The sequence below is a fragment of the Vulpes vulpes genome, chromosome 4 (genome assembly GCF_048418805.1).
Source record: "Vulpes vulpes isolate BD-2025 chromosome 4, VulVul3, whole genome shotgun sequence".
In the NCBI taxonomy this organism is placed as follows: domain Eukaryota; kingdom Metazoa; phylum Chordata; class Mammalia; order Carnivora; family Canidae; genus Vulpes; species Vulpes vulpes.
In genome coordinates, this window is record NC_132783.1 from 123,165,931 (window position 1) to 123,192,436 (window position 26,506).

The 26,506-nt window shown below is 34.6% G+C and overlaps 1 protein-coding gene across 1 annotated transcript in view; it reads left to right on the top strand.

The window, feature by feature from the left end:
* Window positions 1–11,939, top strand: part of EMB (embigin) — a 54,497-nt gene extending 42,558 nt beyond the window's left edge. The window contains exons 10-13 of the mRNA XM_072757293.1: window positions 1,312–1,591; window positions 2,344–2,377; window positions 5,144–5,198; window positions 5,785–11,939. Coding sequence (XP_072613394.1) covers window positions 1,312–1,591; window positions 2,344–2,377; window positions 5,144–5,198; window positions 5,785–5,802 — 387 coding nt within the window. The 3' untranslated portion in view covers window positions 5,803–11,939. The remainder of the gene's footprint in view (window positions 1–1,311; window positions 1,592–2,343; window positions 2,378–5,143; window positions 5,199–5,784) is intronic.
* Window positions 11,940–26,506: the final 14,567 nt, after the last annotated feature.

The window sequence follows — 26,506 nt, forward strand, 5'->3', positions numbered from 1 at the left end:
AAAAAACTAAATCTAATTATATTAAACTTTTAGAATGTAGCCTGTGCTTCTCTCCATTTGCTGTAGTAATTTTCTCTCAATTTGGCCCTATACTTAGGTCATATTCGGCTGTGAGGGAAGTGTAGGGAAGAGGGTATAGGTCAAAACATTTTTTTTTTTAATTTTTTTTTTAAAATTTTTTATTTATTTATGATAGTCACAGAGAGAGAGAGAGAGGCAGAGGCACAGGCGGAGGGAGAAGCAGGCTCCATGCACCGGGAGCCTGACGTGGGATTCGATCCCGGGTCTCCAGGATCGCGCCCTGGGCCAAAGGCAGGCGCCAAACCGCTGCGCCACCCAGGGATCCCTAGGTCAAAACTTTAAGTCAAGTGTTTTATCAAAATGTAGACCAACCATCCCCATTGGAATCACCCGAGGTGCCTATTAAACATGCATTCCTTTGATTTATCAGCTCCGAGTTAGAGAGGGTACATTTGAACAAGCAGCACAGGCAGTGCTGTGCATAGGGAGCCAGATTGCTTTAATTTTAGGGAGCAAATAATAAACTCACAGACAGTTCTTCATCAGATAACCTCCAAGAATATTTGTATGCAGATTAGCATTTATTGAGCAGTGCAGTTGAGTGATAGCACAGTGCACATCAAATGGCATGAGAATAAGTTTTAATTTGAATGGATTAAATAAATCAACTCCAAACTAGCTTAGTATGGCCCTTGAGAGGCTGGGGAAAATCCAGTGAATCTCAGAAGCCAGCTTGTCTGAGAAAGAAATTCAGATATGAAAAGACAGGTGTGAAGACAACCACATATACCAGGCTCATGGGATTTTCACCATTTCCTCTACATCAGCTTCAAAAGCCTGAAGATTGCATCCTCATTTCCAGTCTGAGGAACTCCCAGGGTCAGGAGCAAGTGATCTTCCTTTACAGGCATGATCACACTTAGTAGTTTCATTAATTCATAAATTTAGTAGTTGATTTGATGTGCACCTGCTCTTGTAAAGGAGGAAGTACTTTGAATAGCTAGTTGGGGATCAGAATGAGAAACCCAGATGGCTGGGTTTTTCTGGATCTTTAATTCTAATATTTACCCACAACAACCTACACTATAGTTTCAAACACTGAGTGCTTAGCACTTAAAATACCCCTTCCCTTTGCTATCTTTGGGAGATGAAGGAAGTTCTTAGACTCTGATATGTAAACTTTTCATAAGTGTTAATATGCTTTATAGCTTTTGCTCAAAACTCAATCATTCAGATCATGTATCTTTTATGATTGTGATAGGAATGGGTTTTAATGTCTCCTTATATTAGGTTCCTATTGATGTTCAAATGAATGATAAGTATGAGATCAAGGGAACAAATGCCAATGAGACAAAGCTCAAGATAATGCATCTTTCAGAAGACAATAAGGGATCTTACTGGTGCCGTGCAGCTTTCCCCTTAGGCGAGAGCGAACAACGCATTGAACTTGTTGTGCTGAGTTATTTGGTTCCCCTGAAACCATTTCTTGGAATAGCTGCTGAAGTTGTTATTGTAGTGGCTGTTATTCTGCTTTATGAAACACACACCCAAAAGAAAAAGAAGCTCACAGGTAGGATTTCTTTCTTTAGATAATGTTTGCATGATGACTTAATATAGTAGTGGCTTTAGATTTTTGGGGAAATATCTAATCTTTGTTAGTTGGAGGGGTATTTATGGTGACAGCACTATGAACTTATATTGACAGTCTTTCTGTTTCAACTTCCTAAAAAAATTGTTATAAAAATGAGCTTTTTTTCCTTTTGCTTTGGTGTTACTGGTACCTAAACACCAGACAAGTGGTAGGTGCTTTGGTACTAGAATATTAGAAGATTCTGTGATAGCTTAACATAAAAGATCTCAAAGACAGTCTTTCACTTAGGTAACTCACTTAGAATATATTTATCAAACATTCTGGAGTTCACATCAAAGAGACATTGGTGAGTTTTCTATTTTTGTAGCATGTACTTGATAGATTCCAGGTTGAGAAAACAATGGTCCTCTAAGAAAATTTATCTTACGTTCCATATTCTTTTCTGATTTGTACTAAATTTTTAATAACCTAAAGAATTACAAATCAATCATTCTGATCTTGAAAATCCTAGATACTAGACTATGCCTGATCAACATTGCAAGTAAGGTCCAGAGAGCAGGGAAAGAGGAGGAAGTGATGGACATGCAGGCGTCTTATGTAGTACCGTCTCTCTTTTGTTCCAAAGAGAGAAAACCACGGGATGCATTCTTAACTTGGGGAAAGTTAAGTCAACATACATACTCCATAAGAATGATAAACCAATCTTAATAAAGTCCTCTTTTATTACACAGATGATGGGAAAGAATTTGAACAAATTGAACAGCTGTAAGTATTATTTTTTACAGATAAAGTTTCATTTGAGTAAAATACAGATAAATATGAAATGGAATAAAAAGTTTGCGGTTAGACTAGGTGTTTACCTCAAAGATACAAAGGTTATGATCCAAATGGGGCACTTGTACTCCAGTGTTTATAGCAGCAATGTCCATAATAACCAAACTATGGAAAGAGCCCAGATGTCCATTGACAGATGAATATATATATATATATATATATATATATATATATATATACACACACAATGGAATATTACTCGACCATCAGATAGGATGAAATTTTACCATTTCAATTGACATGGACAGAACTGGAGGGTATTATGCTGAGCAAAATAAGTTCAGTCAGAGAAAGATAATTATATGGTTTCACTCATGTGGAATATGTGAAACAGAACAGAGGATTATAGGGGAAGAAATCAGAATGGGAGACAAACTGTGAAAGACTCTTAACACTAGGAAATAAACTGAGGGTTACTGGAAGGGAGAGGGGTGGGGGATGGGGTAACTGAGTGATGAGCATTAAGGAGAGCACATGATGTGATGAGCACTGGGTGTTATACACAACTGATGAATTACTAAAGTCTACATCTGAAACTAATGATGTACTTATGTTGGCTAATTGAATTTAAATTAAAAGTTTGCAGTTAGGAAAAAAGTACAAGAGTATATTATGTGTGTGTTATTTTCTGAACACATCCATGTTGTGGAGAGGCAAGTGGAGTTTGCCTGCCTATATTAGTATCCCCCTTTTTCTTCTCTGTACTTCAATTTGTCCACAACAATATGGCTTTAATGATAGTATTTGCCATATTAGGCTTTTGGATTAAATGATATTCTATCTGTAAAAATGCTTAGCATAGGCTTTGATGCACATGGGTGTTCAATAACCATGAGGAAGTATTATTTGTGTAAAACAGTATTTCTTAACCCTGGCTATATTTTTGGTCACTTAGGATGTTCCTTAAAAATGCAGTTGCTCAGACTTTACTGAATCTCCTGGATCAGAACCTCTGGGATTGGTGCCTGGGTTGTATTTCTTTAAAATGTCTATCACTGATCCTAAGTCCCTGTCATATTGAAAATCACTGGCCTAGAATTCTATTAGTTACTATTTCTGAAAGAACACATATTGTGCCCCATGTTCTCTTACAGTCCCTTTGTTTAGAGTGGAACATGAAGAGGGCTGAGAAGAAAATTATCAGGATGTAATTTAGTTCAGTGAAGATGTGTGTGACTAGTTCTTCTAAGCCAGAGGACTGAGCATGGAGTCCAATGATGGAGGTGCCCAAGACTGGAATTAAAGTCTGAGTAACACTGCCCAGGGATGGAGCAAGAAAATGAGATCAGATTAAATTTGCTGAAGGCAATGTAGGAAATGGAAGGCCTGAACAAATATAACCAACACAGAATGGCACTTGAAGTCTATCTTCCTCAGCCAGCACAAGTTCTGTTCTAACGTGTGGTCTATAGCCATGGTTAAAGAGTAGGAGTAGGATGGACATCTGTCATTTAGATATTCGTAGACATAATTCAAATAGTTATTTTTACTCTGTTCATGTATGGCAGGTAAGATAAATCAACATCATATGAGCTCCTAAAGTAAGGGCATGAAATAATTGTATCAGGAGTTCCCTAACCTCACATAGGAAAAACAAAACAAAACAGTGTTATCTTAGCATAAACTCTTAATTACAGTTGGAAGGAAACTGCACCTCTTTCTGTCCAAGGAAACTTGGACATCTTGTTTGTAGTGCTATGAGTGTTTTATCTTTCTGGTTCTCTTTTACTGATGCCCGTTCTTATTTTTTTTTAAAGATTTTATTTATGTATTTATGAGAGACAGAGAGAGAGAGAGGCAGAGACACAGGCAGAGGGAGAAGCAGGCTCCATGCAGGGAGCCTAATGTGGGACTCAATCCTGGACCCCGGGATCATGACCTGAGCCAAAGGCAGGTGCTCAACCACTGAGCCACCCCAGCGTTCCCCAAATTTTGATTAAGTTGAATTTATTACCTGCTGGTAATAGCTTAATGAGCTCAGGCCTGCCCATAACACCTAGAAGGGTATTCGTTATGCATCATTACCTAGCTTAGTCCTTCTTGTCTTATGACAAGCCTCCTTTTGTAGTATTGCCCTGATGCACATTGGGTAGACAAAGAATCATATTTAACCTCTACTTCATGGGACACCTGGGTGGCTCAGTGGTTGAGCGTCTGCCTTTGGCTCAGGGCATGATCCTGGAGTCTTGGGTCCTGGGATCAAGTCCTACATCGGGCTCCTTGCGGGGAGCCTGCTTCTCCCTCTGCTTGTGTTTCTGCCTCTCTCTATGTGTCTCTCATGAATAAATAAATAAAATTTTAAAAATAACCTCTAATTCATTGTAATAGACATGTCAGATTACAGCATGTGTATCTCACATGTTGGCTGAACTTCTAATTGGTTATTATCTTGCAGGCCTCACAACTACACACAAATTATAGCCATATATGCAAGTCCTCACTCATGTTGGCAGAGAAGCAGTTCTCCCTCTGCATAAAACAAACAGAACTTGGTTCACTGCCATTTGTGGCAACAGCTCTTCTCTAAGCAACAGTATGAAAACAAAATCAACATTATGAGTAAAACATTTTTTTAGGAAAAATGAATTGTTTCAATTGACCTTTTACATTTTAATCTGATGGCCATGATATAGATGATGTATTGACTTGATTTAATGCAGTGTAAATATCTAGTGATTTTCTTTCTTTTCTGTGCAGGAAATCAGACGATAGCAATGGTATAGAAAATAATGCCCCCAGGCACAGAAAAAATGTAAGTCACTTCTAAATGATATTCCAAATAAAAGGTAAAATTCAATATACATAGACTATTATTCCAGCTACATTTTCTAGTTTCATATAAGACCTAATCATTCACTATGTGCTTGAATATGCTTGTTTACAATATTATAGGAGAAATTTTATAGTTATACAAAAATAAATGACATCTTTTTTTCTGTCAGAGAACATGTAGCAACCAATCTAAAAGTAAATCTTTTACGTTGCCTATATATATGCACATATATATGTCACCACAGGCTAGTTCCTTGTACTACTTTTCATGTAGTCTTATTTTTTTTCTCTCTTAGATTTTCTGGATTTTCCTTTTTTAATTCTCATATAGTCCCATGTATTTGGCATTATAAACAAATCCACATAAGCTTATTTTCTTTACTGATTAGAACCAAAATTTTCATAGTTCATCAACATTTTTTTCCTGAGTATTTAGAAAATACTGTTAGTTTTGGCAGTCGTTTGAATCATTCCTTTCTAGCACTTTTTGCTTTACTAAAGTGATAATAAGTTATAGAATAATTAGGACATACTAATTATATTTCATTTTGCTTTATTTTACTCAGGAATCTGTGAGCCAGTGAATGAAAAACATCATGTCAAGAGTCATGGGAAGATGTACAGTTATACTTCAGCTTTGTTATGTTTCCTGTTAAGAATATCTGAGTTTTTATTTTTAAAAAGATGAAAAGTTTATGCAATATGCTCAGCAGTAGCTTTGTAATGATATATGCTATCTCAGATTATATTTTCATTCTGTAAGTATTTTACATTAAATCAAGGTCGATTATATTAAATATGTTCTATGAGCTATAACCCAGGATAATTAATTTCATCTTGGTCATCAAGAGATGCACAGAAGACATACCAGCAAAACCAGTTAATACTACACAGAACTCATGTCATTCAAGACCTGTTTATAACCAAAGAATTCTTTAAAGAGAAACTTTTGCCATTTGCCTTAAAAAGTTCTTTTCTCAATTATGCTTACTCTATGTAGAAATATTTTTAATAATTTTCATGTAATTGTCATCCTCCTGTCATATTGGAAGAAAACATCCTTACTAGGAAATGAATATTTTCTGCCTTTGCTATACAATCTCTACAAGAAAAACATACTTTTCCTCCACAAATATTGGTTTAAGGCAAGGAAATATAACTATATACTTGCCCCGAATCTTCCATCACCACAAAAGCATGTTTCCCAACCTTTGTTCTTCTCATCTCCACTGCTTTCACACAACAGGGAAAGGTGACTTTCAGTCTTCATGTAAAACATTCTTTAAATGCCATGGTTTTTGAATTTTTAAAGTTGTCCCTGGTGTTGATGCTATAGGGCACAGGTCCATATAGTTATAATATAGCACTGCTACAGGGATGCTTCTGTGGTTGGTTCATAGTTTCTTGGTATCTCTGACTTGACATCTGGTGTCCTGATACCTCTGGGTGGTTAAATATCTAAAAATGCATTATTAGTGCTTTATAGTCATGATTCCTTTCTTTGATATCCAGAAGTTCTAAATTACTTCTATGATGTTGCAAATGCCTTAGACTTTCCTTCAAAATTAGAATAGTTTCTATTGCATATATAACTGAACTATTTGACAAAATCACCATAACCAAATTAAATGAAATATGAATAGACATGAAACATTGTCAATGGCTTTGAGTGGACTATTAAAATCATACTACAGTATACTAGATTGGGTTGAGGACAACGATATGAAGCCTGCTAGGTGTCCTTAGTGCTGGTGGGTCCAGTATAGCAGAGTTCAGAACAATCAGAAGCCAAGGGGGAAGAGTTTGGGATGGTGGTAGGGAACACACAGTTCTTGGTGACAAGGAGATTAACATTTGGAGGAGTTCAATGATTTGGGGAAGAAATACTTTATAGAAATGTATACTAGGTACTGACTGAGAAAATAATAAAATTGTGGTAGTGAAAATTATAATTTATATGGCATCTTTCTCTGTGTTTAACATCTTAATGTTAAAAAATATTACTAATAGGAATAATACACATAAAGTGGCGACTTGGAAGCTGCCCATTATTTTGTTGCAGCACTATTTTGTGTGAAGCATGCTAACCATACATATATGCTTTCTTTTTTATTTTCATATCTGCTTTCTTAAAGTAGAATATATCCTTTAAGTAATGGCAGATTTCCTTTTATTCTTTGTATCAGAGCCATACACCATTATTTACACCATGGTTTAATTCATTATTTGATAACATTGTATTGGATAGTATTTATATGATGGCAGACAACCAGTTAGGTCACTTAATTAATATAAACAGCTTGAATCAGTGAAAAATTAGACCTGTTATTTGACTAAGTCCAATTCAAATGGTATACTTATGATTGGTTTATATAAAACCAAAACCAATTTGTAGCTCATATGCAGTATCCTTCCATTTTGCCATACTACTTAGGCTAAGATATTTTTCAAGCAAGAGAAATTGCTGCCCCATGATAAAATAGTCTGAAATATCTGTATAGTAAATTGAATTCAAAATGTCAATGCTTGCTATTTTTCCTAGCAAAGGCAATTCATTTCAGTAATTTTAAGCAGAAAAAGTATGCAGAAAATTAGAGTTTTGGCTTTTTAGATTCTCTCTGGAGAAACTTCTGGAAAATTATTTCAGACATTTAGGTTAAAAATGGAATGCTTCCATTAACTAACCTCACGTGGAAGATAAATGGATTAACTCATAATAACCAATTGTAAATTGGCTGAAAATACTAAGTAAGCAGAAAAGCTAAAGTAGGAAACTGCTCCACGTTTACATATTAGACACCTTGGGAAATTCTATTAATCTTTCTATCTAACAGGGTTTTGCAGAATAAGTATATTTAATGATGTCTTAAAATGCCCAGATACTTTCATATTAAGTTTATGCTCTAATGTAAATCTTCTCCCATTGTATATTTCTCTTTTTCCCTAGCATCTGGTTACTTATGTCAAAACCCCAGAACTCATGGTGATATTTTCTTCTCCTTTATTAAGTAACATAGCATTAGTTATGAATCTCTGTTTCTTTGACCTTCTCAATGCTCATTAACCCACTTATTGCCTTCCCCACCCGACTCTCACAACTCCAACAGTGGTGGTCTTGATTTTCCAACCTCTGTCTCATCTTATATTAATCCATTTTTTTGTACAGCTGCCCAAGTCATCTTTTTAAATACAAATCTTGCTATGTTAACTTAATATAGAAGCTTCCATGCCAAGCCTCTGCAGGCTCACCTTTGCCATTTCTTGATACTGCAGTTTTCCAAATTGCTAATCTATCTCTAATGTCTTGACTTAATCTTAACATATAGAGATTTAGTGTAGAATGCTATCCCCTTGTACTTCTTCCTGATTAACTCAAGTTTAGCTTTCAAAACTTTAATCTGACGTTACTTCCTGGTGGATCTCTCATACCCAGTGAGGTGTATACAATGTTATTTGTTCAAGTAACTCCACATTTCTTTGTGTTTTTTTTACCCTGTATTATAAATATAAATTTGTCTCCTTCTTGGGTCTTGGACTTACCAAAGAGAGGATACAATTAGAGAGGTCACGAAATGTGTGTTGAACAGATCATTGTATAAGTAAAACTCAAATTTCATTAATTTTTTGTTATTTTTAGAACAATCTAAATTGTGACATCAGAATTAAAATACACAGGTGCCTGGGTGACTAAATTGGTTGAGCAACTGACTCATGGTTTTGGCTCAGGTCATGATCTCAGGGTCATGATATCATGTCCCACATTGGGCTCTTTACTCAGCCTGGAGTCTACTTGGGATTCTCTCTCTCTCCCTCTCCCCCTACCCTGTTCTCTCTCTCTTTCTCTCTCTCTCTGAAATAATAAATATTTTTAAAAACTTAAAAAAATTAAAATGCAATATATTAACAGAGATAAACAAAGCTTTATGAGTCAATGCTTGTTTCAATTACTTTGAAAACTGCATAGTAATAGGATAAAATGCCCATCAGATTTTAATAATGTATTAATATCTAGTAAGTAAATAGAGTTCCGATTCCTAAACTGTTATACAGAGTATGCCCCTTTTCAATTCCTGTTGTTCTCTATTTTTCATGGATAGTTTGAATGTTAACCTTATTTTTATCTTTTAATAATATAATGTATTGACTTTAAATATAAAGGACTTTAGCAATTGTAGCCCTTTGCATGATACTATAGAAAGTGGTTGGTATTTGTGCCCCCTCCACTAATTTCTCATTTCTCTTTCCCACTAATACCATATAGTACCATAAAGTATCTCAGAATCCAATCAAAATTTCACCCTAAAAGGAACAAAAATTTTCAAAGAAAGCTTTCTTTGTTTAGTTTGACCACTGAAAGTTTGTCTTTAATCAAATTCATGAAAAGAAAAAAAATGTAAGTTCTGCTCACTTATTCCTTAGGTCTTCATCTTTGAGGCATTTAAATAGATTAATACAAAGATTCATACTAAATATCTACTATGCTACCTTATAGAAAATGAATTTTTCTAATTGAAAAGGGCTATGCCATGAATTAGGGCCTTACTCCCTATTACCATTGTTCCTCTTCATAGGGGGGTAAGTTCAAGTATGTGTTCCAGTATTAATTAAAAGGCATGGTGACCTACTTACAGCATGCTCTGAATTAATTTTTTTTTAATTTTTATTTATTTATTCATGAGAGACACAGAGAGAGAGAGAGGCAGAGACAGGCAGAGGGAGAAGTAGGCTCCATGCAGGGAGCCTGATGTGGGACTCGATCCCGGGTCTCCAGGATCACACCTTGGGCTGAAGGCAGCGCTAAACCACTGAGCCACCCGGGCTGCCCTCTGAATTAATATTTATTGGATGAATGAAAAATAGATGAATGACTCAATTATTTTGGAGCTTAAATTATATATATTTACATGATATCTATTTTGAATCTGATTAATTGTGAACATATCCTATCTAGAGAAAAAGAAAACTGGAACTGCCTATGTTCACTTCTGTGATATATAGGAATGTATTTGCACTGAATTTAGAAGGTCACTTACATGCCCAATTGAGTTCTTCATTGAGAATATATACTATCATTAAATAATAATAACTGACATTTGTCGAGTTCTTAGCATGTGACAGGCACTGTGCTAAATGCTTTGACATATGTCATCTCATTGAATTTCCACATCATATCATCTTCTGCTACAGGAACTATTATCATCTGCTGTATTAGAGATGATAAAACCAAAACTTAGAGAGATGAAATATTTGGAACTGGGATTGAAATCCAGGGAGTCCTTCTCAGGAATCTAGGTTTAACAACCACGTTGAACAGCTTTAGCTTCTACTTACATGTATCTTAGAAAATAAGGCTATTATCTTTATCGAGCATCTTTTAACAAAATTTTTACTCTTTAGATGGTCAGTTAGATAAGATCCACAATCTTATCCTTAAGGCTTGTAATGACCTATGCAATGGCATACCTGTGTCCCTGCAGTGATGCTGGGGAATCATGACACTTTTGTTCATTTGGAGAGTCTTTCTTTCTTCTGCATCTCCCCACCCCCCACCATTTTACTTTTCAATAGCTAGTGTGACCGTTCACTTTATCATCGAAATACTTCGAATGAAAGAATGTCCTATGTATCATTTCACCAGGACAACAGACAGAAAACAGACCATACGTTCACCTTTTTAGTCTGTAAGAAGGAGCTAACTACTTTATAGAGATTCTAGCCTAGGCATAGCAATAACATCTGTAGCAAGTTTGAATGATAAACAAAAATTCACTGTCAGGAAAAGAACTATCTTTAGAAAATGCCAGGTGAGTCTCACTATAGAGAAATGTCTAGAATGAGACAATTCGGTAAACTTGAAGATTTATCACTTTCCAAAAGTTATATGATTAAAATTTATTATCATTCGAAAGTATGATTCACAGCCCTAAGAGAAGGTGGAAAAGAAAGTCAGGTTTTTGATAACCTGTGAAATGAACTGGACAATTCTTTGGACTTGCTTATCTTCATGATTAATGTGTCATAATAACACCCAGGTGATTCTCAATGAATCAAGAATACCTGATTATGCTTTTACAATAAAATTTACTTACAAAACCAGTAAATATCACTCATGAATAACGTTGTCAAAATTACTTTTAGTCACATGATTAACTTGTAACATCTATATTTCCTACTCTTTCATTTTCCAAAGGAGAAAATGGTAGGGCAACTTGTTCACAATATTGGTTGAAATCTATATATTATTTTGTTGTGTTATCTATTATGTTTAAGAACTTTTGTTCACAAAATTGATTTTGCTACTTATTTGTAATTTACTTCAAGAGTAGCACAAATGTTTGTTTTTCTAAGTTTTATTTGATAAATGAAAATTAGACTTATTGCATATGTAATGAACTATAATGTTATCTAATATTACAAAAATATCACAAAACATGATTACATTAACTGCTTTTGTATGTCTTAAGATAAAAATTTGGCCATACACTTTACTTTTTTAAAAAAAAATCGAGGGCCATGGATTTATTATGACATATTTCCTAATAATTTTAATATTTTATTTTTTTAGCATATGTGTCTAAATTCTCTTAATGCTTTTCTGTATTATGTAAATAGCACAGAAATGTCTCTACTGGATTGTTTCAAAAAAACATTTTTGTTGAATATAACTCAAAGAATGTATCTAATATGCAATTAAGTTTAATAAAATGTCCTTAGAATTAAAGATTTGTGACGATTAGAAAGTATATTTGAATTTTAAACTTTTAATAATGGCTTAAAGTGAATTTAAAGGCACTAAATAATAGAAAAAACTGATTTTTCCTTTGATTATACTCATAGGAAATTCAATTTTTATAAAACAATTCATCTTTCTCAAGAGAGCCCAATAAAAATGTGTTCCTGCAGCTGGTTATCTCTGGCTAGGGGTGGTAGGTGGGAGTACAGGGCTGGAGGGGAGTTGTTTAGTGGGTATAGAGTTTCAATCATACAAAGTGAAAAGTTCTAGAGATCTGTTTTACAACAATATGAATATACTTAATGCTACTGAACTGGACACTTAAAATGGTTAAGATGGTAATACTCTTTATTTATGGTAATTTTTATTACAATTTTCTAAAAAAGAGTGATAGGATTGAAAAATAACCTGTAAATATTTTAGCATAAAAGTAAAAATCTTTGGGACTTAGGGCTTGGTAGAAGAGTGTATATAGACATGACATAAAAAATCTATAGAAGAAAAAATTTTTACTTTATTAAAATGTAAGGGTTTTGCTCTGCAAAAAAAAAACCCTAAAAGGATAAAAAAAGACAAATTACACACCAGGAGAAAATATTTGCAAACCATGTATCTGACAGAGGTTTCATATTTAGAATATATAAAGAACTCTGAAAATGAAATAGAACAAAACCAATCCAATTAGAAAATGTGCAAACAATACAAAGATATTTCAGCAAAGAGCAAATACAGAGGGCAAATGAGCACATACAAAGATGTTCACCATCACTGGTCATTAGGGAAATGCAAATTAGGATCACAATAAGCTATTACTACACATATATGAGAGTAGCTAAAATAAAGAATACTGATAATACCAAATGCTGGCAAGGATGCACAGCAATGAGATCTCACATACATTGCTTGTGGAGATGTGCAGACATTCTGAAAAGCAGTGCAGAGGTTTCTTAAAATAATATATACTTCCCATCTGACCCAGCAATCACATTCCTAGGCATTTATCTCTGAGAAATGAAAACTTATGTCTACAAAGAAAACTGTACATTACTGTATATAGCAGCTCTAATCCTAATAGCCTCAAACTGCAAACAACCAAAATATCTCACGATGGGTGACCATTTAAACAAATGACACTATATTCAAACCATGGAATATTACTCAGCAATAAAAAGGAACAAAGTACTGATACATGCAACCACTTAGACCAATTTCAAGGACATTGTACTAAGTGAAAAAAAGCCCATCTCAAAAGGTGTGATTCCATTTATATTTGACATTCTCAAAACAACATGATTATAGAGAGCAAATTAGTGTTTCTTAAGGGTTAGAATGTTGAAAGGGTGTGCCAGTGTGATTATAAAGAAAGCATTTGGGGGGATCCCTGGGTGGCGCAGCGGTTTGGCGCCTGCCTTTGGCCAGGGCACAATCCTGGAGACCCGGGATCGAATCCCACATCTGGCTCCTGGTGCATGGAGCCTGCTTCTCCCTCTGCCTCTCTCTCTCTCTCTCTCTCTCTCTCTCTGTGTGTGTGACTATCATAAATTAAAAAAATAAAAATTAAAATTAAAAAATAAAAAATAAAGAAAGCATTTGGGAGATCTTTGTGATGATATGTTATTTTTATAGATTAGTTTTGTATCTTGGAGTTTCCATGAATCTAAAAAGACATTGAACTATACATACTATACATACACATCATACCAATGCCTATTTCCTTCTTTTGATAGTGTACTATAATTACCTAAGATGTAACCATTGGGGGAAATGGGATTAAGGGTAAATGACAGTTCTCTGTTATATCCTATGAATTCATAATTTTCCTATGAATTTATATTTTTTTCAAAATAAAATGTTTAAAAATGTTTGAATTGATTGAGTAGTCTAGGCATTAAAGGATTAGAATCAGAAAGGAATATGGTAGAAATTTTTACTTTTTAATTATAGGTTAAACTTTAGTTTGGAAAATCAACCTAAAAGGTCAGCTAAAAACCAGTGAAAAAAGTAAAGAACACGAATGGTTACAAGCCCATGAGCTCAGATTATAATGTCCTCCCTGCCTTGGAGAAAAGAAATCTGTTTTTTATTCGTAAATGACAATGCATGTTTATAAGTTTCTTCCCATCATTGACTGGTTGACCATTTTTAGATACAAACTTGAGAAAGATCACCTGAGCATAAGGTTCTTTATTCTGAACTACTGTATTTATGTAAGAGATAGAAATTATATTAAATCTCTCATTGTACATAACCATAGCTATGCGGGCAACTTAATTTTATGTTGACCAAAAAAAAAAAATTGCTTTATTTTGAAAGTAAATCCATAATGAAGGTTGAATCAAAACCTTTCACATTTACAAAATATATCTGCACATGCAAAATACCAGAGTAAATATTCATATTCATGTCATTGCCCTGTCATAACTGTATTTACTTATATTTGTTTCTTCAAATAGGGTTGTGGAGCCATTATGGTTGCTACCATGTGGAACAGGAGATAATGGGTGACTAGTCAAGGGTCACAATGATTTGAAGTGGCAGGAGACAGTTTGTATCTAGAGACAGCATTTGGCAGCACATGTTTACTAGTGAGACAGACATCTGCCTTTCATGACACCATGAACCAGCCTGTTTGCACATCTCTGTTAGGTAACTCAGGAAGTATTAAAATTCTATGCTTTCAGAAACATTCTATGCTTTCAAAACATCTTCTGAAATTTTGAAACTCATAATTAACTTCTATTTTAATTTTGCTCCTAGTGAAACCCTGTAGGTTCCTGAGTTGGAGCAAACAAAACCTTTTGTTAAATACAAAATAAATTAGTGTTAAACATAACAAATAAGTATATTTCATATAAACAGACACCAAAGTTTCACATTTTTATTTTATTTTTTTTAATTTTTATTTATTTATGATAGTCACACACAGAGAGAGAGAGAGAGGCAGAGACATAGGCAGAGGGAGAAGCAGGCTCCATGCACCGGGAGCCCGATGTGGGATTCGATCCCGGGTCTCCAGGATCGCGCCCTGGGCCAAAGGCAGGCGCCAAATCGCTGCGCCACCCAGGGATCCCAAGTTTCACATTTTTAAAACATTTTTAAACTGCATGAAGAGATGACAGAAATGATACATCTATGTATGTGGGGGAAAAACATAATTAAGAAAATGAATCCTTGGGATGCCTGGGTGGCTCAGTGGTTGAGAGCCTGCGTCCGGCTCAGGGTGTGATCCTGGAGTCCAGGGATCGGGTCCCACATCAGGCTTCCTGCGTGGAGCCTGCTTCTCCCTCTGCCGGTGTCTCTGCCTCTCTTTCTGTGTGTGTCTCTCATGAATAAATAAATAAAATCTTAAAAAAAAAAAAAGAAATAAAATGAATCCTTGGCCATGAAAATTAGCCTTCTCACCTCACATCTATTAAGTAGTGTCTTGCTATTTCCTATGGTATTATTTAGAGCTTAACAATTCATGGTGAAAGTAAACTTTGAGTTCATGATCCAAAAACTTGTCCATTAAAGTCAGTTGTAGAGAGAAATAGTGATGTTCTCTTGTGAAATGGCAATTGACATCATCTCATTTTGGGCTCTTGGTCTGACTTTAAACCATGTGAAATTTATCTGTCGTTCTTTCTTTTCTGTTCTAATCATAGGAATTTGTCAAGTACTAATTCCTTTGTATCTGTGTCCCTACCATTGTGCACGCAGACTAAATGGGCTTCAATTACTTTAATAATATGTTTCAGAAAAGCAATCAGTATCCATAGGATTGAGCTTAGACTGGAAGCTTCTCAGCCCAAAAGAGAGCTATTAAAAGACAGGAGCTGAAATTCAGGCTTTGCATTCGGCTGACTTGAGAAAGAATATTGCCAAAGGAATGAACTAGGACAGTTGACTTTTTTTTTTTGCAAAATCCTGGGAGCTGTGGCAAAATGTTTTACTTTCATGAGCTTTGAACTATTGAGATCATAAATAAGAATTTACATGTTCATTTTCTCTTTACACCACACATAATGGAATGTGGTGGAGTTTACTAAGTTTTATCTGGCAAAATTTGCTAACCAGTATCTAGTAAGGAACAAAACTGGATATTAGCCAGAACTTTCCTTTGTTTTAGCTTTAGAAGTCCAAGAAGTTACATTTGGGGAAGGAAGCTGAGGTGTTTAGAGAGATGGTAATTTGAAGCTAGCTTATTTTCTCAGAATTAGGTTACAGTTTAGCAGAGGAAATGACTCTTCAAAAAATTTATTTGAGAGAGAGAAATAAAGAGAGAGAGCTCAAGCAGGTAGGGGGGAGAGAGAGAGAGAGAGAGAGAGAGAATCTCAAGAAGAGAGAGAGAGAAAATCTCAAGGAGATTCCCTGCTAAGTGTGGAGCCCAATGTAGGGCTTGATCCCCTGACCCTAAGATCATGACCTGAGCTGAAACCATTTCCTTTCTGGTGTCTTCCCATCAAATAAAAGTAAATAAATAAATAAAACTAATCTTAAGGTCTAATCTCACCCAACTTCTTATTTCATGAGTGTCAAATCAAACCAAAAAAAATGATTTATGTGGAAATTTGCAGACTCTTTAGGAGACCTTTGACAAACTCATCAAAAAAAAACAAAACAACAATAACAACAACAACAACAAAAAAAACAGTGTCTTATCAGTTTATGAGTAACTATCTGGGTATTATTGATAGGATATATACTGTAAGAATAGCAGATGGACACATAGATGTATTATTCATGCATTTATATATTCAATAAATGCATATTGTGCAAGTGTGCCTATACAGTTCTCGGTCTGGGAGAAGGAGTGACCAACAAAGTGAGGTGCTTACCTCATGGAACTTACCTTCTGGTGGAGAAGACAGATAAACAAAAAGACAAATAAAATATATTAACTGGGATTAAAAATGCTATAAAGAAAAATAAAGCAGACAAAGAAAGATTAACTTGTGTTTTTATTTAAGTACAGTAGTTAGAAGGCTTTTCTGGAGGAGGTCCAAGCAGAGACTAAAGTTACATATATATATATCTGGGGAAAGTATGACAGGCTGAGGGAAAGAAAATGTACCAAGAACATAATGTGCTTGATGTGTCAAAGGAGCAGCAAGAAGTCCAGTATAGCTGAATGAGGATGAAGGGTAGGAAATGAGGGATAAAATTAGCCAAGGAACATGTAGGCCATGGAAAGGATTTTAATTTTATTCTCAGTCATGTGAAAAGTTAGAATTAGGTACAGCTGCAAGTGATGAAAAATTTATATTTAGAATAGCTTAAGAAAGATAGATGATTACTTCTCTTTCACATGAAGACATTAAGATATAGGCATTCTGTTCAGCTTCAAAATATTATCAGGAACTAGCTACTTCCATCCTTATTGTTCATTCATTTTCAGAATATGGCTTTAGCCTCAGGGACTGAGATGGCTGAATGAGCTCCAGCCATCAGCTCTATATTTCAATCACCAGAAAGTAGGAGCAAACAAATGCTTTTATTTATAAGGTTATATCCTGGAAAGTGTATCTTCTGGCCATGCTTCTCTCTGAGAGACAGTAGAAAATGTAGTTTTCAATCTACAAATGTGAATATATTGGGGGTTAAATTCTCAAAGAAGACTGGTAAATAGGTATTCGTGGAAGATGAGTTGGCTCTAACATCAGAAGCTATTGGATGGTGTTGAGTAGAAGCATGACACAATCTGATTTACATTATTAAAAAATTGCTGTGTGGAAAATGGAGGATATAAGAATTGAAACAGAGAGACCAGGCTAAAAGTCTATAGTAGTAATCTAAACTTCATTAAGGACACCTTAGTAATGGCTTATTAGATTTGTAGTGGTAGGGTTTACTTGGAACAAGCCAAATACCAGTTGTTGGTGTTACTTCCCCAAGTTTATCTTTCCTTGATTATTCACCTAATATTTGTCTCAAAAAATATAAAAGTCAGTTGACAACATAGAAGCCTTTTTCTGTAACCCTATTACATGAGGTGTACATCAAATCTCACTGACAGGAAATACTATCTATATATTAAATATAAAAACTTGTGCAAAAATTATGACAAAACAAAGTAATATATGTTTGGTGAAAATGTATTTAGAGGAGTAATTATTTAAATAAATGTTATTCACCACAGAGCATAATCTCAGGACAAAGCATTTTGCCATCATTTTCTTGCCAGTCCAGATGGACCAGATTTTGAAATACATTTTCTATTTAGTGTAAATCTCCTTTCAATAAGAAGCCAAACTATGGTCAAAAGAATGTAAGAAAGAGGAGAGAAGGAAAAAAATTAATAGCCATCCTTATGGAGGGTCCTACCTGAAAGTCAGCAAGAAAGATAATCTGGTAACATTACAGTTTTTGCTATTTTCCTGCAATTTTTCATATTAATCATTTTTAATAATGTATGATTATTTTCACCAACAAGAGAAAAATCATGCTTTGTTTCTGAACAAACATATTGTCCAACTTGGCTATGGAACAATTTGTATTGTGTATGCTTGAGAGCAAGGTAGAGAAAGAGAAAAACATAATAAGGAAAAGAAGCCAGGAAACAAGTAATTATTTTTTCATCAGCTAAAGAGCATTGAATTTGATTTCCTAAATGACTTGATGTGTTTGGTATCTTGCTGTCGAGGCCAGCTTTCTGTGCTGTGGTCTGACTTGAGTCGTAACAGGAACATTCCACCAATTACAAATATTTTCTCCACTCTTTCAGTGAAATCATTCATTTGGGAAAGTGCTACTTTGAAACGCAAGGGACACCAAAAGTCAATTTTCTAAGGATATTATGATGGATGGTGCAATGTCTGCCATTATGTAGAATGAGGAGAATAATGTTTCAATATTTTAGTGCTTCATTTTAGCATGGTTTGGAGTTTAACAGAATTATTTCAAGAAGCTCCTCAATGAACAAATGTGCCAAATCAGCAGCAAACTTATGTTTAAGTGGATGAGAACAATCCCCCCAGTCTAAGAATGGTTCAGAACTAAAATGCTGCAGTTGCCTCAGAAGTTTTCAATAGTCATCATAGATTGTTAGTGAATTAAACTGCCCCAGAATTATATTTATTTCTTATAACACTGTAGACGTTTGGATATAACTCAGAGATCACCTTAGTTTATGAGACCAAATGAAGAGGTCAAACTCCACAGTTATGAATTGAAAAATATCAATAAATGCATAGCTTTTAAAAAAATTGAAATGGGAATCCAAGAATCCTGATTTTTGTCACATGTAGTAGTTAATCAAGAGTAGAAAATATTCAAGCTATGAAAAAAAGAAAATCAGGCCTTTACTAATTTAAAAATTTCTAAATCTTTAAAATGTCTTTTTGGAAAAATATGAAATATTGCAGAAACTGAAATCATAATGTTTACCAAGGAAAAGTTCACCATATATTATTAAAATGCTAAATGGGAGTTCAATTTTAATGACTCAGATGATTGATTTAGTTGAATTTATTCCTTCCATAATAATCTTTGGAAAAAAGAGAAAAGTATTCCCTTGCTGTATGTTGCTTCTTGTCCTCCCACTAAGTGGTTCCAGTCTCAAAAGTAGGAGGACTCCTGATATGACTTCTTTCTATATAACCATAGAGTATTTAATTATAGCTGAAGAGAAAGGTAGAAATTCAATTGACAAATATTTTCAACTAGAGAATAATTAATGGAGAGAAATTTTCACATTAGGAAGAGCACACACAAAGGCATACAGATGGGATATGACAAGACAAAATCAATGAATTTGTTAAATTATAAAATGCTAAAAATTGTGTCACCAATTATTAAAATGGAGTATAGATGTGGGAAGCAGGGAGTTAAGTGGATTGATGAATCTGCAAAAGTAAATTGGATCTATATTGTAAAAAAAATTTGAATTAGGGGCACCTGGCTGGTTCAGCTGGTTAAGCATCTGCCTTCAGCTCAGGTCATGATCCCAGGGTCTGGGGATGAAGCCTGGCATTGGGCTTCCTGCCTGGTGGAGAGCCTGCCTCTCCCTCCCTCCGTCCCTCCCTCCCTCCCTCCCTCTCTCTCTCTCTCTCTCCCTCTGCCAGTCCCTCTCCACTTGTGCCTTCTCCCTCCCTCTCTCTATCTCAAGTAAATAAAATCTTTAAAAAATTTTTTGAATTAAATCTTGAAAAGTTTGTATGTTCTTCTACAAATAATTGAGAGTTTAAATATAAAACACAACAGTCATTGTCTACATGACATACATTGATTCCGGATAATTAAAGTAATGGTGGCCACCTACATTTAAATCTCCCAACATGTCCTTCGAAACTATATAAATCAACAAGAACAGCAAAGAAAACCACACAAATCTCAAACCTTCACCGTAAGTAGAAACAAAAACACTACCATTTCAAATTGTTAAATAGGCCAACATCATAATTTTTGTGGAGCTATTTCTTTAATTTAAAACAAATCTTTGTGGGGATCCCTGGGTGGCTCAGTGGTTTAGCGCCTGCCTTTGGCCCAGGGCGCGTTCCTGGAGTCCCGCGATCGAGTCCCCCAACCCCGTCGGGCTCCTGACAAGGAGCCTAGGAGCCTGCTTCTCCCTCCTCCTGTGTCTCTGCCTCTCTCTCTCTCTATGTCTATCATAAATAAATAAATAAATAAATAAATAAATAAATAAATAAATGTATGTCTAAAAAAATAAATAAAACAAACCTTTGCAGAAAGCAGAGGGTAGACCTCTTAAAAAATTGTCTGAAAGTTAGGAGTTGGAAACGGAGGGCATAAGATTGTACTAAATCACCGCCAGGAAGAATAAAGTCTATTCTAAGCAATAAAATGCTGAAAAAGGGACCTTATATATCAGAGCTCTGGTTACAGGTAAGAACTTAAAAGTGTGCAGTTTGAAAAGTTATTACTTTTGGAGAGAAAGGAGTAAAAAGAGCAAAGAGTTCTGGAGATTGTGCAGTGAAGAGAACAGGGACCAAGTAGGGAGAAATTTTGAAAGAAATAAGAAAAAAAAAAATAGAACTCAAAACGAAACACAAAAACTATCCTCCAAGTGCCCCTGATAAAAAAATTGTATTTTCCTATACTGACTAGAGGGAAAGGCGTCACTTTTCAAGTAAGAATATTCTAAACTATTGTACACCAGTAGCCTTGTTCATGAAAAGCAAGGCAAAAGACATTTTGATCTCCAGAAAATCATTTTAAGAAGAAAATCATAAATGATAATAAACCATTTTAGCTAACACAAGCTACACACACACACACACACACACACACAGTAGAAGGAATCTAATATTTTGAAATAAATTAAATTTTCAAATATTTAGTGATATAAAAACATCCCAATAACCTTAAATTAGAAATTTAAAAAGGGAAAGAAACTACCAAAATTGTAAAAAAAAAAAAAAAAAATGGTAGTTGATCCACCTTAGGAAAGAAATAGAAGAAAAAAGAGAAAATTGCTTAAGTAAAGATAAAATTATAAGATTCCTGAGAAACAAAAGTAGGAAAACATCAAAGAGAATAAAAGTTGAGAAAATGGAGTAAAATTGGTCAGAGAGGCACCAGCTGAAAAAGACAAGCAAAGAAGATTCATATAAATATAACTGAAGTTACTGAAGAAGAAACAATGCTGGAATAACAATATTTATATTTATTAGACAGAACACTTTTCAGAAACAAAATATAGATCTATAGGGCTTCCTAGTTATCTTTGAAAGACGATCCAGAATAATCAGGTCATAGGCATATTTTAGCAAAACTATTCAACTTAAAATACAAAGAAAAAATTAATCAGGCCCTCTAGGCCTACACAAACACATTTCATGAAAATCAGGCTGTCATTAGCCTTCTCAAAAGCAATTATAAAGCAAGAAAGCAATGAGCAACCGTTTCAGGATATTCAAGGAAGGAGTGGATGAAGAAAGGCTTTTTTACCTCGGCAAACTGTCCTTTGAGTGATCAGGCTATAGTCAAAAAATTGAAAACACGATATTAAGGATCATTTTTTGAGCAATCTAAGAGAGGACAAGCTTTGTTAAACCAAGAGGTGACTAAGGGAAGTTTGGCAAAAAAAAAAAAAAAAAAAAGATAGTGACAACTTTATATGTTTAATTAATGATCTAAGACTAAAATAAACATAGGGAGGAGGGCTACAGAAAAACATACAAATATATCTTTTGATGGTAGGAATAATATACCTACAAATGTAGGAAGAGAGTGGGAAAGAGGAAAGTAGAAAAACCTCATTCACTGTTGTGTAAACAATAGGTATAGTCAAAAGATTCTACTACAAATTTACTAACTAGATAATAAAAGATCAAACAAGAAAACCAGAACAAAGGAGCACTTGAAATATAAAGATAGCCATTAGGACAAAAAATACAAAATTACTTAAATTATTTTTTTAAAATAAACAAACAGAGAGCACCTTACACAGAGAAAGCAAACACAACAGGCCTAGTAATTGTCCTTGCTTGGATAGAGTGGAGACCAAATAGTATCAGTCTTTTCAATAAATGTGCATGGGTTTAAGATTCTCAGTTTAACTCACAAAGCAAGACTCAACTGTATGATGTATATAAAAGCATATGCAAACAAAAGGATCCAAAAAGGTTAAAAACAAAGGGATGGACAAAGGTATGCCAGGCAAAGGAAAACAATAAGAAAGCACAGGTTGAAATTCTGATATCAGACAAGAGTTTAAGTCACAACTATTAAACATGACAAAGAAAAGCACATTTTATATCAAGACACAATTCAAAATGAAAATATAATACTCATTATCTATGCACTGAGCATCTATATAGTAGATGCCACAGGTAATATACGAAGACACTGAGGAAGAAACCTTATAAAAATAAGAGACTTGGGCAGCCCAGGTGGCTCAGTGGTTCAGTGCTACCTTTGGCCCAGGGCCTGATCCTGGCGACCTGGGATCCAGTCCCACAACGGGCTCCCTGCATGGAGCCTGCTTCTCCCTCTGCCTGGGTCTCTGACTCTCTCTCTCTCTCTCTGTGTCTCTCATGAATAAATAAATAAAATCTTAAAAAAAGAGAGAGATTTTTATACACTTCTTTAAGATTAAAAGGACAAATAATAAGTGGGTATATAGAAAATCTGAATAAGAAAATCAATTAGGAAGACCTTACAATTACTTATCCTTTACATCCTGACAAAACAAAAGACATTGATAATTTTTTCTGACAATGCAATAAAAATAGAAATTAGTTACAAGATATAAACCAAGGGTCTTTCTACCAGGAATAAAAACTTACTGTTAAACACCTCTTTATTCAAAATATAGGCTTTATTGTTATTTAGGTATGACAAAGGCAACAGGTCAGAAGACAACTACCATTGAAAAGGTAATCTCTTACACTCACAGATCCCAAAAGGAAGGGTCATACCTTACAATAGGGACCACATACAGAAGCACACTAGTTAGCTTGTACTGCTTTCTTAGAAACACATGGTGAAGTCATTGTAGTTTCTACTTTCTAATTTAATCACTATTGATTAATCACAGGCTTTACTTTCTGCTATCTGCTGTTCTATTACTAATTCCAGCAATCAGACTGTGTTGTCAAGTGCATGAACCAGGATGACAGAAGCTATCTACTTACACAAGAAGAATCCAGTGAATATACTTTAGACACATGACTTAGATAAAAATAATAATAATAATAATAAAAAAAAATGGAAATGTCATATATTTTTGAAGAATATAAAATATAACATGAAAAACAGCACTGTGTGGAAGGAAGCATAGGAGGCAATAGGGGCCAAGAATGTGATAGCCTGATAAAGAAGGTATTTAGGAGTATGGACCCTGGACTGATTGGTTTGCATACGAAAGATATAATCTAAGTGAGTTGTTTGCTATATCTAGGAATTGACTGGCCTTGAGAGGGTCAATCTCTTCAGGGTCAGCAGGACTCCAAAAATGTGAAAGCATCAAAAATACAAAATAAAAAGACATGATTTATATATTAGTGAAAAGGGAAATACAAACTAAAAAGTAAACAAATTTAAAAATAGTGGAAAAAAACACAACACTACAGCTGGTGCAAAAGATAAGAAAAATTATATAGGGCAGCCAGGGTGGCTCAACAGTTTAACGCCTCCTTCAGCCCTTGGCATGATCCTGGAGACCCGGGATCAAGTCCCACATCCTGCTCTCTGCGTGAGGCCTGCTTCTCCCTCTGCCTGTGTCTCTGCCTCTCTCTCTCTCTGTGCCTGTCATGATAAAATAAATGAAATATTTAAAATATATATTTAAAATAAAAAGAAAAATAATATAAATGCTAATAGGTAGAAAGGAAAAATAAAATTATTTCTATTTACAGATTATATTATTGTTTCGTTAGGTGTAAGCATAGATTGTGGATATGAGACTTCTTGCTTCTTGAAGAAGACCTATATTACTATATTCTGCCTTCTTATGCCAACCTCTGCTGCATCCTAAAGGTTTTGGACTGTCATGTTTTCATTTCTATTTGCTTCCATGCATTTGTTTTTATTCCTTTTCTAATTTCCCGGTTAGTACATTCATTCTTTAGTAGGATGTTCTTTAATCTCTGTATATTTGTGGTCTTTCCAATTTTTTTTTTTTTCTTGTGGTTGACTTCAAGTTTCATAGCACTGTGGTCTGAAAATATACATGGTTTGATCTCAGTCTCTTTATATTGGTTGGGGTTTGATTTGTGACCCAGTATTTGATCTATTCTGGAGAATGCCCCATATGTACTTGAAAAGAATGTATATTCTGCTGTTTTAGGATAGAATGTTCTCAATATATCTGTTAAGTCCATCTAGTCCAGTTGTCATTCAAAGCCATTGTTTCCTTGTTCATTTTCTGTTTTGATTATCTATCCTTTGTTGTAAATGGGGTGTTAAAGTCTCCCACTACTATTGCATTATTATCAACAACTGTCTTTAAGTTTGGTACTAATTGATTTTTACATTTGGGTGTTCCCAATTTGGGGAAATAAATATTTATAACAGTTAGATCTTCTTGTTGGATAGACCCCTTATTATAATATTATGTCCTTCATCTCTTATTACAGTCTTTAAGTATCCAGCTTTCTTTTCATGTCCATTATCATGATAAATGATTCTCCAATCTCTCAGTTTCATTCTAGAGGTGTTTTTGGATTTAAAATGAGTCTCTTGCAAGCAGTATATCAATAGATCTTATTTTTTACCCATTCTGATTCTCTGTGTCTTTTGATTGAAACATTTTTTTCATTTACATTCAGAGTAATTATTGATAGATATGAAATTAGTGCCATTATATTATTTGTAAACTTGTTGTTCCTGTAGGTTGTTTCTTTCTAGTCTTTGTTGCTTTTGGATTCTCTTTCCTGCTTAAAGAGCTCTCTTTAATAGTGCTTGCAGAACTGGCTTAGTGTTCACAAACTCCTTTAGGTTTTGTTTGTCTTGGAAACTCTTAATCTCTCCTTCTATTCTGAATGACATCCTTGCTGGAAATAATATTCTTGGTTGGATATTTTTCCCATTTAACATGCTGAATATATCATGCCACTGACTTCTGGCCTGTCTAGTTTCTGTGGACAGATCTACTGCTTACCTTATATGTCTACCCTTGTAGGTTAAGGATCTTTTATTCCTATCCACTTTCAGAATTCTCTCTTAATCTTTGTATTTTGCAAGTTTCACTATGATATGTCTTTTTGTTGACTGATTTTTATTGATTTTGAGGGGAGTTCTCTGTGCCTCTTAGACTTGAATGCCTGTTTCCTTACCCAGTTTAGGAAAGTTCTCAGCTATAATTTGTTCAAATAAACCTTCTGACCCCTTTTCTCACTCTTCTTCTTCTGGGACTCACATGATATGGATATTATTGTGCTTTATGGAGTTGTTGAGTTTCCTCAGTCTACATTTGTGATCTAGAGGTTTTCTTTCCCTCTCCTTTTTAGTTTGTTATTTTCCATAATTTTATCTTTTATATCACCTCTTCATTCCTCTGCTTCTTCCACCCTCATTGTGATTACCACCAATCAGTTTTGCACTTCAGTTATAGCATTTTTAAGTCAGCCTGACTAGTTTTTAGGTCTTTTATCTCTGTAGTAAGGGTTTCTCTGGTATCTTCTTTTCTTATTTCAAGCCCAGCTCGTATTCTTATGACTATTGTTCTAACTTCTTGTTCAGATATTCAGATACATTGCTTATATTTATTTTGAGTAAATCCTGGTCTATGATTTCTTCTTGATCTTCCTTTTAGGGAGAATTCTTCCATCTTGTAGTTTTGTTTAGGTTTCTGTCTTTTGTGTGTTATGAAAGCTTGTTATAGTTCCTGCTACTGAGAGTCATGTTATATTAAGAAAGGGTCATACACTGTACAGGGTCTGGTGCTTTCAGAAATGTTTCTAGTGGATGATATATGCACTCTGCTGTTGAGTTTCGGCTGTTCTTTCCCACAAGTCAGTCCTCTGCAGAGTTCCTCCTTGCTTGTAGTGGGGAGTGTTTGGATCTTTAACTAAGTGTGCTTTGATTTGTTTGTTAAAATAATTCTGATTTTTTTTTAAAAAAAGGAAAAAAAAGAGTCTTATCCAAAAATAGAGAAAAGGAAAGGAACAACA